This window comes from Apaloderma vittatum, unplaced genomic scaffold (genome assembly GCF_000703405.1).
Source record: "Apaloderma vittatum isolate BGI_N311 unplaced genomic scaffold, ASM70340v1 scaffold4757, whole genome shotgun sequence".
NCBI classification, from domain to species: Eukaryota; Metazoa; Chordata; class Aves; order Trogoniformes; family Trogonidae; genus Apaloderma; species Apaloderma vittatum.
In genome coordinates, this window is record NW_009725551.1 from 3,126 (window position 1) to 17,348 (window position 14,223).

General features: G+C 42.0%; 1 protein-coding gene across 1 annotated transcript; it reads right to left on the reverse strand.

The window, feature by feature from the left end:
• Positions 1-6,663: 6,663 nt before the first annotated feature.
• LOC104276561 (mitochondrial amidoxime reducing component 2-like) lies at positions 6,664-14,071 on the reverse strand (the record flags this gene model as incomplete). Its single annotated transcript, XM_009872933.1, has 6 exons — positions 6,664-6,790; positions 7,335-7,406; positions 7,495-7,556; positions 8,563-8,703; positions 10,350-10,512; positions 13,898-14,071. Coding segments are annotated over 6 exons (739 nt in total), but the record flags the coding sequence as incomplete, so codon positions are not given.
• Positions 14,072-14,223: the final 152 nt, after the last annotated feature.

The following is a 14,223-nucleotide window of genomic DNA, read 5'->3' on the forward strand; positions in this document are numbered from 1 at the left end:
ATCGACAAGGGAAGAGCAACCAATGTCATCTACCTGGACTTGTACAAGGCCTTCAATACTGTCTCGCATGACATCCTGATCTCCAAGTTGGAAAGACATGGATTGATGGATGGACCACTCGGTGGATAAGGAACTGGCTGGAAGATTGCACTCAAACAGCAGTAGTCAATGGCTCAGTGTCCACGTGGAGACCAGTGACAAGTGGTGTCCCTCAGGGATCAGTACTGGGACCAGTACTATTCAACATCTTTGTCAGCAACAATGGACAGTGTCATTGCAGACAACACAAAGTTGTGTGGTGCGGTCCACACCCTGGAGGGAAGGGATGCCATCCAGAGGGGCCTTGACACGCTTGAGAGGGGAGTCCAAGGCCAACCTCATGAAGTTTAATAAGGCCAAGTGTAAGCACAGATAGAGGCTGGGCAATGAGTGGATTGAGCAGTCCTGGGGAGAAGGATTTGGGCATGTTAGTGCACTTGTCGCCCAGAAAGCCAACCATATCCTGGGATGCATCAGGAGATGTGTGACCAGCAGGTCAAGGGAGGTGATTCTGCCCCTCTACTCTGTCTTTGTGAGACCCCACCTGGAGTACTGCACCCAGCTCTGGAACCTCGAACACAAGACAGACATGGAGCTGTTGAAGTGAGTCCAGAGGAGGGCTACCAAGATGGTCACAGGGCTGGAACACCTCTCTTATGAGGACACGCTTGTTCAGCCTGGAAAAGAGAAGGCTCCAGGGAGCAGCCGTCTAGTACCTGAAGGAGGCCTACAAGAAGGCTGGGGAGGGACTTTTTACAAGGGTCTGTAGCGATAGGATGAGGGGTAATGGGTGGAAGCTGGAAGAATGTAGGCTTAGACTAGTTTAAGGCCAGGCTGGATGGAGCCCTGAGCAACCTGATCTAGTGACAGATGGCTCTGCCATGGCACGGGAGTTGGAACTAGATGATCTCTGATGTCCTTTCCAAACTAAATCATTCTATGATTCTGTGTTAAAGTCACAGAACATGGTACAGTTGCCCACTTAAAGAGCGATTACAGGGTTGCATACAAGTGAGCTTCAGCACAGACCTTCACTTTTGTGAATTGGTTGTTGAAGGATTCAAGTGATGTGCCCTTCCATTTCCAGTAAACTCAGCCTACAGCCACTTCCAGGGCTCAGCAGACACTTTTTATGGAAGTCTAAAAGGATCAGGTATTTTTCCAGAATTTTTACAATCAAGTTTAGACTGATAGACCCTTCCATGATTAATTACACAGCAAACCTCACACCCTCAATTAAGATTCTTTGTTTCTCACATTTCTGAACACACAGAACATGAGCTGAAAGAGTTAGTTCCACTAAAAGTCACAGAGCCTGGGATGCAGTGAACTATAGACTGGACAGAAATTAAGGAATAAAAGAGAGCTGAGGGAAATGGAAGTTCATATCACCTGCCACCTTAGCTAACTGGAAAGAAGTTGATATTCCTTCATTTACCTTACATGAACCCAAGGAATACAGGACTGACATTGACCACTAAACCACACAACTGTAAAGGCAGTGGAAGATTTGTTTTGAAGTGCTCAGTCTTTTATCTTTTAAGGATTGATCTCTCTTTTAATCTCTTGCAGTCCAATTATCACCGTGGCTTTTGATCTTTTACTAAAAATTTAAAGTTTCTGAAGCATGATGGGAAGTGCCCTGTGGCCCACAGTTTGCAGAGACAGATGAAACAGATATTCTCCGAGCCCGTATTTAATGTCTGTCACTTTGTTTTCTGCAGTTAAAAGACTGCACTCTGTGACCCGGCTGGTTTCTTCCAGTCCTAGACTTCTATGGGTGAAATTCTGATAATATGAAGAGATTTAGTCATCACCTTTTACTTACACAAAGGCGACATAGGTGGGTCTGCCAAAAATAACTGTCCGTGAGTCAGTGCATATAATCATGCCCGCTACAACATCCTCCTTCAGAATCTCTGGGAGACAAACCTCAATTAACAATGAACGCAGCTGTTTTTTGGAGCTCAATAGCAAAGAAGTTATGAGTGTTAGCGTATCAATGAAGCACGTAATTGTTTCACTGTGCTTATTATCTAGTCCCCAAAGAAAGCGAGCACAGTCAGCTGGTAAAACAAGCAGTGATAAGCTGTCAGAGCAATTTTGTGCAGGAGAGAAGACGCAATTCTGTTCTGTAATGTAGACCCTGGAGGAAAGTGAGATTTCAGTCAGCTAGGTGCCAAGTACATAACAGCCCAAGAGCAAAGGGGAGATGCTTTAGCCTCACAGAAATATGGGAGGTTCTCATCCCCACTCTTCACAAAGACATAGGACAGCCTTCTCGGTGTCTACGGCCTACCGTCCACTCAGCGTGCGACATAAATTCCTCTGTGGTGCTCAGTCTCCAGAGGGTGTGAGTTCCTGCAGCCTCTGCCAGCTGTTTAACTCAGCCTGTGGTTACCTGTGTTTTGATTTCCTGAAGTCAACATGAGGAGCTGTTGCCTACTGGCGAGTGTGGCACTCCTCAAGGCAGGCTACAAATGGCTGTGACGAGCATTGGAAGTTGATTCCACCCCACAACTAAGGCTCCTTCTCCATCTCTCTGCACAGAAATGCATCGAGAATGTGCAGCCCCCCAGGTCCCTGACTTGATTCACAGCTCCATCTCTTGCAGCCCCAGCCCTGACACACACCCTCCGATATATTTTCGGATATATGCCTGAGCGCTGCTCACCTCCTTTAAAATATCTTGCCACCCTGACATCACCCTTCCCTTCGCTGAGGATGAGCACCTCCTTAGCTCTCTTCACTTCATTACTTCATGCCAGCCTCAGCTGTGGCATGTGATACTCCCCTTCACCCCTAAGTTCAGGCCAGGCTTCAAGGCTTGACTGACCACACATCCTGGTTGTAACAATCCCAAGCACACATTTACCAGCTGCGAAGCCAAGAGGCATTAAACTCTGCTTCATCAACACTGAGCAGTGCCGTGTTGCAGTCACACAGCAGCATCCAGCACTCCGCTCTCCACTGTGCCTTCCACACACCGTCCAGGGAGCAGCTGCCTAAGAAGGCAGGCGTGGCACTTTTTCAAGGTAGTAAAAAATGAGCACCAACAAACAGAAGTAAAGACAATCAGAAGTACTTCTCCAGGCAACAACCCTTGTCCCACACCAGCAAAGTCAATACAAGTAAAGATTCTGGCTCCAGAATCAAAATCCTGTCATGTTAAGATTTGTTTCAGAAGAGGCCTAGTGTCTGAAACCCTTACCAACTTCACCAATGCCTCTGGTTAAAACACAAAACCAGTAACTAGTGATATTCTAGGTAGAGACTGTTGACATTAACATAATAGCTATGTATAATACAAAAGAATAGGAACCTTTGTGAGACATGAATGCTGCCTCTCTTACAGCTGAAGAAAAGACAAAACCACATGTGGGTCAGATGCCTCAATTATTCTTAAGAACCTTCTGTCCAAAAAAACCCAAAGACTTTGCAAGTGTAGTCCTCAGCCCTGCAGCTGCCCAATATAGGGAATTTCTTATGGATCTCAAGTGAGAATAAGGCAATTTAAGGTGCTAGAGTAGACCAGAAATGAAACACCTTGCAGCAGCCCTTTTGGAAATTTTTGCCATTTGGAGTGGCAAGGGTCAGAAATGTCTTCATCTTATGAAGAAGTGGAGCAATGCTTTTGAAAACTTTTTTCTCCTTAAGACGCAGAAGTATGGATTTTTATCCTTTTTTTGGAGGGGGGGTGGGGGGGAGTGTCAGTTTTGGCTGAAGATGGACCCACCTCAAATCTGGAGCAACTAGAAAAAACTTCTGCCTGCAGGGACTGTCCCTCTCTCATACAATCTGCTGCAAGAAATGCGTTAGTGCACTAAGTGCTGTAAAACACATTTTGGCTTGAGTGCACTAAACTTTCCTATTTTCAGATCCATTTCCCACTATTTTCTTATGTCTATGGAAACAAGAAGATAGTCTGTAAACATCTCTTTCATCATCTAGACTGTAAGGGTTGCAAAACTGAATCTGAAGACAACTTACATCTGATGATTCTGCTCTCTTACACATCTGGTTTTCTCTGGTTAATTGCATATTTTCCTGAATTTAGATGCAAGATTTTAAAAAAATAATCATCACTGTTAATTACAGATGAGGTCCTCGAAAGAATCGCAGAAGTTAAATGTCAAAACAGAAAACAAACAAGCAAACAAAAAAGATTCACAAATTTTACACCTTACAATAAGTTTGGATTCAACAGAAGTTTTCTTCCTCTCAAGTTAAGACAGCAATTAACATTTTTTAAGTACAGAAATTCTAAAAAGTGGTTTAGGATTAACATGTTTTCAGTCATTTCCATAAATGGCTTTAGCAAAATCAAATATGATTCCTACAGTTACAGCAGTTCAACATTTATATGAAGATATTTATACTACAATGTTCATTACTAACGCTCTCCACTTCCTGGGATGGCCCTCTTTCATCACATAATTGATTTAAGTGTCATTTGTGAAATCTGTTGTACTCAGACATGTAACTGATTTAGGATCCTAGCCAAATTCTTCCATGGAGCTTTTACAGGGATGCATTGGAGTTTTAGATCTATGGCATTTTCTTAACAGGAATGCAGATGCAGTTTCTCATTGGAAAGACAGTCCCATATTTCCAAATTAGCCCGACTGACGATAGCCTAACAAGAAGCAACATGATCTATACCACACAATTTGTGTTACGTAAATCCTAATGTGGTGCTAAAATAACAGTGAAAAAAGATGTTTGGCTAGGGGCTAGAATTCAGCTCTCTTTCCTTCCGCTCTTTTGACTTAATGAAGAGACAAACTAATTGCTCTGGCAGGCCAGCAGGCTGTCTTTGCTTAAAAATATCATTAGGAATTCCATAAGGTTTCAGCCTCTAGTATTACGGATCTTCAACATATTCTTTTAAAAAAGTGAACCACAGGATTATTTTCATTTTCAAATGATGCTTCTTCTCTGGCTTCCTCCCACTGGTTGCTGCATCGGGCATAACAATATGCAACATGCAGTCCCAACTGGGTACTTCTCTGTTGCAGAAAAACTTAATACTTACAGTGCACTCTGTTAACACAAGGATATTCGGAGCAACTCTTGAGTTCACAAATAATATAAAACTACCTTGCCCACATGCCTGCTTCAGGCTTGCTATGTACATGTGGTTGAATTAGCTCAAAGGCATGATGTCTCTTCATTTTAGAGGTTCAAGTAGCGGACATGGAGCAAAATTCCAGTTTCATATTCACAACAGAAAATAATGAGTCTAACCACCAAATTGGGTAGTATTTATCCTTCACACTTAATTAGGTTCCTCTTTCTGGCTATTTCAACCCTCTTTCTACTCTTTCTACATCTAGTAATCCATAACAAGGCAACAGGCAGAAAAGCGTGTGAAAGACGGTTAGCTTTTGTTCTGGAATTGTTCAAAAAATGAAAAAAAAAGAAAGAAAAAAGTAACATTTATAAAGAAAATATACTACTGCCATAATCCATCTAGTTTCCTCTCCCATCTGTTTTATGCAGTATAAAATATAGCATAAAATATAATTTATCTGCTTCCTACAAGTGGTTGGTGTTTTGGTTAGAATAGGGGCATGGGTGGGGAGCAACCCAAGATCTAAATGCATGACCAGTAAGGATGTTAACATGCTCAGTTTAAAACTGCAGCTTCCCAAATATCTGTTTAGCAGCCTAACTTTCCATAGCAAGAGATTCACTGAGCCAGAGAGGAACTATGCACGAACAGAGAGCCCTGCAATATTGGCTGGGACGTCAGCTTGCATGGGTCAGACTCGAAAACAAATAATTCTCAAGAGCTAGTCTCCCCTCTAGTATGCATAAAGTCTCTAATCCAGTGAACACCTAACTTTAGCCAAACTGGAACTACAGCCTCAGTATTACACCAGGTTTCTTCACAGGAGAGAAAACTGGTGGTTCAAATTCTATCAAGCTCACAGTCTTACATAGCCTTAGCCAGGGTTCCCATCTCTAAACTAAAGCAGCATTTAGTCAGCTCACAATCTTTCTCCTTTTGATACTGTTCTAACCTTGAAAGACAGCAGCAATCTTCACCAAGTGACTGCAGGCTAAGAAATAGTGTAAAAAAAAAAAAGAAAAAAACCCCGAAGTACCTCCAGACATGGACAGGGTAAGGTGATTAGAACTAAAGAAAGGTGGAACCTAAAACCAAGCCTTGCCATCTGCACTTCATGTTCACTTGTAAAGGCAGCTCTGTGACCAGCATATTTACTTTACAATCGGCACAATTGTTTTGTGTGGTTTATAGGCACTGAATGTAGCTAACACACAATGCAAATCCCTTGTACACGATTCCAAATTCTGACAACGAGCCTGACATAGAATTTTAGGAGGTGCAATCCTCATAGCAGTGCTGCGAAATCTGCCTTGGATTAGAGTTTCTTCTGTCACAGCCTCCAAAAAATCTGAAGAAGTGGTTGCTACAGTCATGGTACTAGAAGACATGTTCTGAAATGACTGTGACTTCATAGCCTCAAAGACTTTCCTGCACCTTACCAGGGAACATACAAGAAAAAATACTGAAGGAATTAAAAAAAAAAAAAAAAAGTTATGCTGCTGGGAAAACAATTGGCATATCAAAGTGGAAAGGCATCAAAGCCTCTCTCGTTACTCGACCATCTTGTACACAGGGTCTCCAACTTGAATCGTTCCGGTTTTGTCAATGGCAAAGTATCTCCCAAACAGAGGGCTGGATTTGTATATGTGTCGTTCAGACGGATCGCACAAGCGGTAACTGCAAAGAGAGAGCACTTCTTTAGAATCAGTGGTAGCAAATTCTAAACATCAAAGCATCACTGATGAGAGAGAGAGGACATACAAATAGTGACGCCTTGTTTTTGTCACCATACTAGACTAGAAACTAGATAAAATATTGCAATTAAGAGAAACAAGCAGTTTAAACTGAGAAGAAAAGCCTGACTGTATACACACATCCACATACAACACACATAAAAAATACTCTATAGAAGGAAATGCCAAAGTTGCAAAGTTAGACCTTTAAACACCTTCAATACCTGTTATCCCAGACATTCACCCCAGTAGAGTGGAAAGAGACAGGGAATGCAAAGTGTGCAAGAAAGAACAGAGAACTTTCTGTATTTTCTTACCATAGAGAATTGCAGAAAGGAGAATGGAAGCCAATATACAAAGACCTTTTCGCTGCATTTTTATATCACACACACACGCTTCAAACTACTCCTAAAACACTAGTCTAACATCTGTTGGGATCTAGCCTGAATCCACCCCCACAGCCTGAGAAGCACTGGTATTTTTACAACCTTTTCAACGTTTCCAGGGGCTCCTTCCTGTCCAGGACCCCAGTGTCTGGGTCGACAGTTGTTAAAATACACCTGCAATAACAGACAGCGCCAAATCACTAATGGCTTCTTAGCATAAATGTCTATACATCTGTATAAAACAATGGTCTCAAATGTTTACCTGGCACAGCACACCGTCCCTTTCATCTCCGCATCGCCAATAAGAATGTCCTCCCAGGTGTCCTGAGAGAAGGTAAACATTATGCACAGATTAGACATGTCCACACACAACCATTTTTCCAGGAGTGGCACAGTCACCCCTAGAAGCAGCAGTACCATTTGAGATGATCATCTTCACTTGTACCTTCAAAATAAGTACAGTTATAGTATGGTAAAATTTTAATGAAAACCCTAAAGTCACTTCATTCATCCAATTCAAGACCCACTAGTCATTACATCTGGAAAGAAAGATACACAAGTAATAAATCTCATTCTGCAGCCTGCACTTGTCTGAACCTAAAGCAAGCTTATTCTTACTGTACGTGTGTGATAATCTGATGTGTGACATCTGCTAAGTCACCATTTTTGCAGAAAGTAATTTTTAGTGGAAGTTTTTACTTCTTGTCTACACAAGCTTCCTATGGCAATCTCTCTCAGAAGACAAAATACATTTCCACTTTAGGAACTTTTTACATTTGGGAAATTATCAGATCCAGAGTAAATTCTCTGGAAAAACAGCAACATGACAGAAGAATATGTGAAAATTGCCATGTTCACTTCATCACCATATACCTTCTTAGACAGTATTTTTTGAACTACCAGAATATTGTCATGAGACACAGTGACAGACTGTAGTACTGTATGGGGCAGTTTTACCCTTGTGCCAAAGGCTATAAAACACTGCACTGTCAATTTACAAATTGCTCATCTGTATCATTAATTGATCAATTATAGCACGCACAGCCTTCCCTACTTTATACTTAAAGATGAGCTTTCAGCAGCAAGCTTGTCATTTAAATACACTTATTTTATCCTTTGCTAAGCTAAATCAGCAGTCACAGACCTGTCACCTCCCTCAATGTTTCACATGTGCTGATGTGAGCAGAAGCTGTACCCCTTGGGAATCCAGTTGTAAAAATCAGGGAGTACCAGCTTTCCTCATCCTTGAGGGCACCACCACACAAGGAAACTCAGTGACAAAGAAACATAACCAAGCCTTCACAAATATATTAAAAGACAGTTATTTTACCTCCTCAAAAGCACTGCAATCTGTTACAAAAATATTCGGCCTGAAGTTTTGTATTTTAACTTTCTTCTCCATCCTGGTATTTAAATCTTCCAGTGAAGCTTCTGAGATCATCAAGACTGGGCAACAGTCAGGATAGGCAACCTACAGAAATAAACACAAACAAATCCTAAGGCTGTTCTAAGAGCATGGGAGGAAAGTTACTGAATAGTCACAGGACAGACATATCGGAACCGGCAGCCAGTATTAGCCTGACTGTTAGTCTGCTGCATTCAGGTTTTCATTTTCCTGGAAGCAGGTTACCAGGTAAAATAGCACACCCTGTCCTATTTCACTAACGACAGCAAGTTTCATTTGCTCAAATTGTAAATTTAAACTTCTACTTATAGAATTAAACCAAAATTATGGAAGCTACCACACCTTCTTACAAAATAATACTGTACACATCTCCTAGACATTTATTCTAGGCATTACAGACAGAAATAAGTGTATCAGTAAAACATGTTATGTTAAGTTATGAAAGGCACTTACTACATTTATGGACTTGCTGAACTTCCTTGGCTCAATAACAAAGTTGAACTACTTGGGCTTTTCTATGTAATGTATCTATCTTATCACAACACCAGAGGGAGTTTCACACACAGAACAGTAAAACTAAGTTGCAATTGTCCATTTGTTAGTCTAAGTTTGCTTGAAAATTGGAGGGCTGCCATTTCAGCAAACAAGGCCAATGAACAGTATTAAAAGAAACCTCCTATATATGCTCGTTCCACAGGGGGATAAAAAATAGGAAGTTTTGGCAAGAATTAGTGTGTAGCCCTCCTCCTCTCTTTCTCTTATATTATACTTTACCCTCCTTGTACATGCCTTTAGAACCACAAGAAGACAAGTGGTAAAATAACCCTATGAAAACCCCTGCTAGGATTCCTGAATGTTACCCCTCCTAATCTGACGTCCCTTTTGCCAAAACCTGTTCTTCTGTACTGGTCTTAGTGTCCTTACGTAATAAATGCATATCTACGGAAGTCCATAACTGACTATATCTCCTTCTATTTGTGCAGTGACAAACAAAACATCACATCAGTAAGGTAAGGTTCTCACAATTTGCTTTTGCTTAAAAAATCTACACTTAGCAGGTACAGTTCAAAACATCTTCACATGAGAGAGCTGTTCAGACAAAAAGAAGGGCATCAGTGGCTCCAGTTATACAAGAACCTCTGAGCACAGCATGTTCCCCTACCTGCAATAACTTCCTCAAACAACCCACCTTCAAGCCTCTTCCCACAGAAAAAGAGATGAAACCTCTGTAACCTTCTTTGGATTTTAACTCCTAGGCCCACACCTACAGAGCCCTGGGTTAAGCATCATTTCTTTAAACAAAATACAAGGTAACACAGCTCATCACAGTACATCCCCAGACTTAACAAGGGATAGGGAGCAGAGGTTTTCTATGCAACAAATATTACACCACCAAAACATCTTTAAAATTATAACTCTTTTCTACTCACTGAGGAACAAAAAGGAATGCTATTCTGCAATGTAACAGCTTCTCTTCAAATACCAGTATTGGACTCTTCAGCTGTGAATGGTCAATAGCTTAGAACAGATTTAAAGCAAAATTTAAGCAAGTCATCTCATTGCAGAAAAGGAGAATATTCATGTGATTTAAGTCCATGACTACACACCTTGCTAAACTGAACTCAATCACCAATGACGGCAACTACAGGTTTCAGTGGTAGGTGGGAAATGGTTAAAAGAAAGTACTTCTGAGAAAAAGAACATTCATTTACCTCATCTGTGGTTCGGAAAAGGTTCATTATGTCCTTTGACTTCCTTGGCACCATGGAGGGCTCAAAGTGCACCAGTCTATAGGGCTGTGAATTCAGGAAAGCAGTGATCCACTGAGCCACTTCATCTCCACAGTCCCTGCCTTGGATATCCAGTCCAAACACCCTGAAGAATCACAAGACACATCAGCAAGTTAGGCTCAGGGATGCTTATTATTCAAAAGTTAAACAACTTGTTTCAATAGTAGCAGCAAGACACAGGAAACAAACTGCCTGGATTATAACGAGGTGGAAATTGATTTTTGAATTTGTCACAAAGATCATTGCAGCACACAATCTCCTTAGGGCCACCTTGTTTTGAAGGTCAAGTAATATGAACATGGCTCAACAATATCAGTTTGTGAAAGAAGAAGCCACGAAATAGCCTTCAGGTGCCCAGACCTACCTGTCAGATCAACAGCAACAGTAACAAACTGACTGCCATACTTCCAAGCAAAAAAGAGTCTACTCTTGCATTTGCAACTGCAGCACAAGAAGATTACTACTCAGAAATCAGCTGGAAGGTGTTTAATTTCAGAAAATTAATGAGTCTGAAAGGATGCATTTGGTTACTGTAACTGACATTTACAAATGTTATTAGTTGCAAATGTCCCTGATTGTTAAGGAAGCTTTATATAGAATAGCTCATTACATTAAGAGAAGTTAAAGATTTATGATGGAAGCAAAGTCCATGGAGCATAAAAAGCCACTGGCAGCAAAATACAAATAAGTTTGTGCAAGGAACACTTTCCTGGCAAGAAAAAGTAAACATGAACTCAACCCTTCAACACCAGTGAGGAATACTTTCACTCCTCTCTTCAAAGTAGCAGTTTTGACCCAAACATACTGCAGTTTCCTCTACTTCTGCAATCATAGCCTGGACAGCTTAAAGCACAGAGATGCCCAGGCAGTTCCAGCTTGAGCCCAGCTCCTGGAAGCCCTCCTTTACTCAGCTGGGAAAGAGATGAATCATTACAGTGCTGGCAGCAATACCCTTGCTCTATCTGCTGGGATCCCTCTACTATCAACTCTGCGGCACAAGTTGGGATTAAATACCACTGCCCCAGACAGTATTCAACTGCTTTTCTCTTCCATCGACGCTCTCAGTCCCCGAGTGCCTTCTCGCTGGCAGGACAACAGAGGTGAGGGTCTCACAGCTTCCAACACTACTATTTTCCACCCATGAAGCAGATGTATACTGAGCACTTGGTAGTACAGTGATCCATGGGAACAGATCACACAATTTAACTATTGCAACACGCAAAGGGCACAAAGAAAGAACATGAGGCTTCTTAACCAGAGGGCTATAAACACCCTCTGATATTTGCACAAACAGAAACTGTGCCTACGCACGGGCTTCAGCCCTGCATTTGACTGCCCCAAACACAGGAGTTTTAAATAGCCACATAAAATCCACAACTGGACTCAGCAGTTTTACATACAAGCATCCGTGCAGCCTTTTGCAGCCAGACACACTACGGCATCGCCTCAGCTCCAACTATCAGGCAAGAGCCAGCACCGAGCTGAAGGCTTCATGCTCACCCAAAGGCGGAATAAATACCAGTCTGCGCAGAGGGCCCTGCTGGCAGAGCGTACTGTGCGGTAAGATGGCAACTCCCACTCACAAGCTGGAAGGGAAGAATCTAGGAACGCAAGCCAAATCTTCATTTCTGTGAATATAGTGCTATTACCAAACCTCATTCTTAAGAATGGCTGAATGGATCAGAAAGACCCAGCTGGTAACTGGCAAATTGTTTAAGTGCAGTAGAGTCATACAAAACCTTAGGATTCTTCCTGAGCAGTACAGGGCAATGTTAAACTCTGGGTATTGCTAATTTCACATTCTGTGACACCACCTACAACACTAGACAACTTGGTAATTTTTAAAGTCCATTTACATGCATCTAACTTCTGCTTATTTGCATTCCCAAATTCTAGCAATCTAAAAGTCAGAGCATGCAACTGTTTATTAAGGTGAAGACAGAAGAAGAGAACAAATAACCAAGTTCTAAAGTTGCAACACTCAAGATAATTTTTCATTTAGTCTATTTATTTTTTTTTCTAAAGGCACAACAAATTTCAGAAAAAATAACACCTTGAAACTGCATGGTTTTGTAGTGTAAGTGTAAATGGCTAATGTACAGGCATTATATACAGATTTTTAAAAGACTGTCCTATTTTTCCAGGAAAAACACTATCATCTGTAACTTGCACCTGCCTTGTATAAACAGAGATGCTGAGCTATGCTGATCAAGGGTTTCCACAGCAACAGAGGCTAGAGAATGCAGTGTCTTTCCAGCACTCTTAGTTTAATTATAGCAGCTGGTAGATTAACCAACTCTGCTATCCAAAGGGAAAAAACACACTTATTCATATCTTTGTAGGGGTTAACACTATTTCTAATTATTAAATAGTCTTAATAGATTAATTGACATTTTAGCAGAAAGGTTTTCTGCTGCCCCTTGGCATTTTCCAGCGTGGATTTCAATGTATGGATGAAATAACCAAGCCTGCATTCATACAGCAAAACTCTAGGCATACAGTTACACGGCTATGTTTGTAGCTCATTCACCTGAAACATCTTTGAGGTAGCAACTTCAGTGAGCAACTTACTCTCCGGGGATGACCGTCCTTCCCCTGTGACTAGAATGCGTCCAGCAACTAAATTTTTAATATTGGCCTACAGACAGGGATGAGGAAATGCCTACAGATAGGGATGAGGAAATTTGAACTCTGGCACCTCACCAGTTCCACATGGCCAGTGCATATCCAAAAATGCTGATGCATATATTAGTGGTGACAAAGAAGTACTACTAACGCATGACTGAGGCTCTCAGAAGCAAGCGCTCACCCAAGCAAAACCAAAAACACTAGAAGTAAACACGAACCAGTAAACATGACATCCTTTGAGGACTGAAGATCACAGTTCATTTGGCAGATGTAAGATGAATGGTATTTGAATATTGTGTCTTCTTTTCCCAATTTGTTTTCACCAGTGTTTAGCAGATTAAAATTAGAGCTTTTGTTAAGGCAATCAACCCTAACCTTGTGTACAACACACGGCAGAGAATTTAACATAATCACAAAACAGTCTCGATTGGAAGAGACCTTTAAAGATCACCTAGGCCAACCCTTCTGCCTCGGGGAGGGGCATCTTCCACTCGATTAGGTTGCTCAGAGCCCCATCCAACCTGGCCAGTGACGGGGCATCCAGAACCTCGCCGGGCAACCTGTTCTAATGTCTCACTACCCTCATTGTACAAAATTTCTTACTTATGACTCTGAGTTTAAAACTATTGTCCCTTGTCCTGTCAGTACAGGCACCGGTTTGACATTTCTCCTTGTTATGCAGACAGGTCGACAGACCACCACTGAAAAGAAGCACAAGCACCCAACCTTCACCCTCCAATTCCTGCACATGAAAACACAAACCACCACAGAGTCCTGAAAAGCACATGAGAGACAACATTTAGAGGGAAGAGAGGGAAAACCCCAAAATTCTTCTTTAGTACCTGCAGTTGTACACGGGATTTTTCCTGGGGAGCTTTACAGGCACAGACAGCTTCTTCATTTCTGGGGCCTCCAAGGTCAAGTGCCCGTTTTCACTGCCTACAGAAATGAGGACCAGTCGCGGCTCCTGGCGAGCTGTAACCATGTGCCCATCTTCCTTGATCACAAGCCAAAACCTGCAGCACCACAGGGGATAGAAACACCTTCAACAACAAAAGCCCACGTCGTCGGAGCGCCGGGCACGGCGGTACCAGCGCCACAGGGGCGTTTTTAGAGGACAGGTAACACACACGTCGAGCCAGAGCGGAGGCCTGGCAGCAGGCCCTGC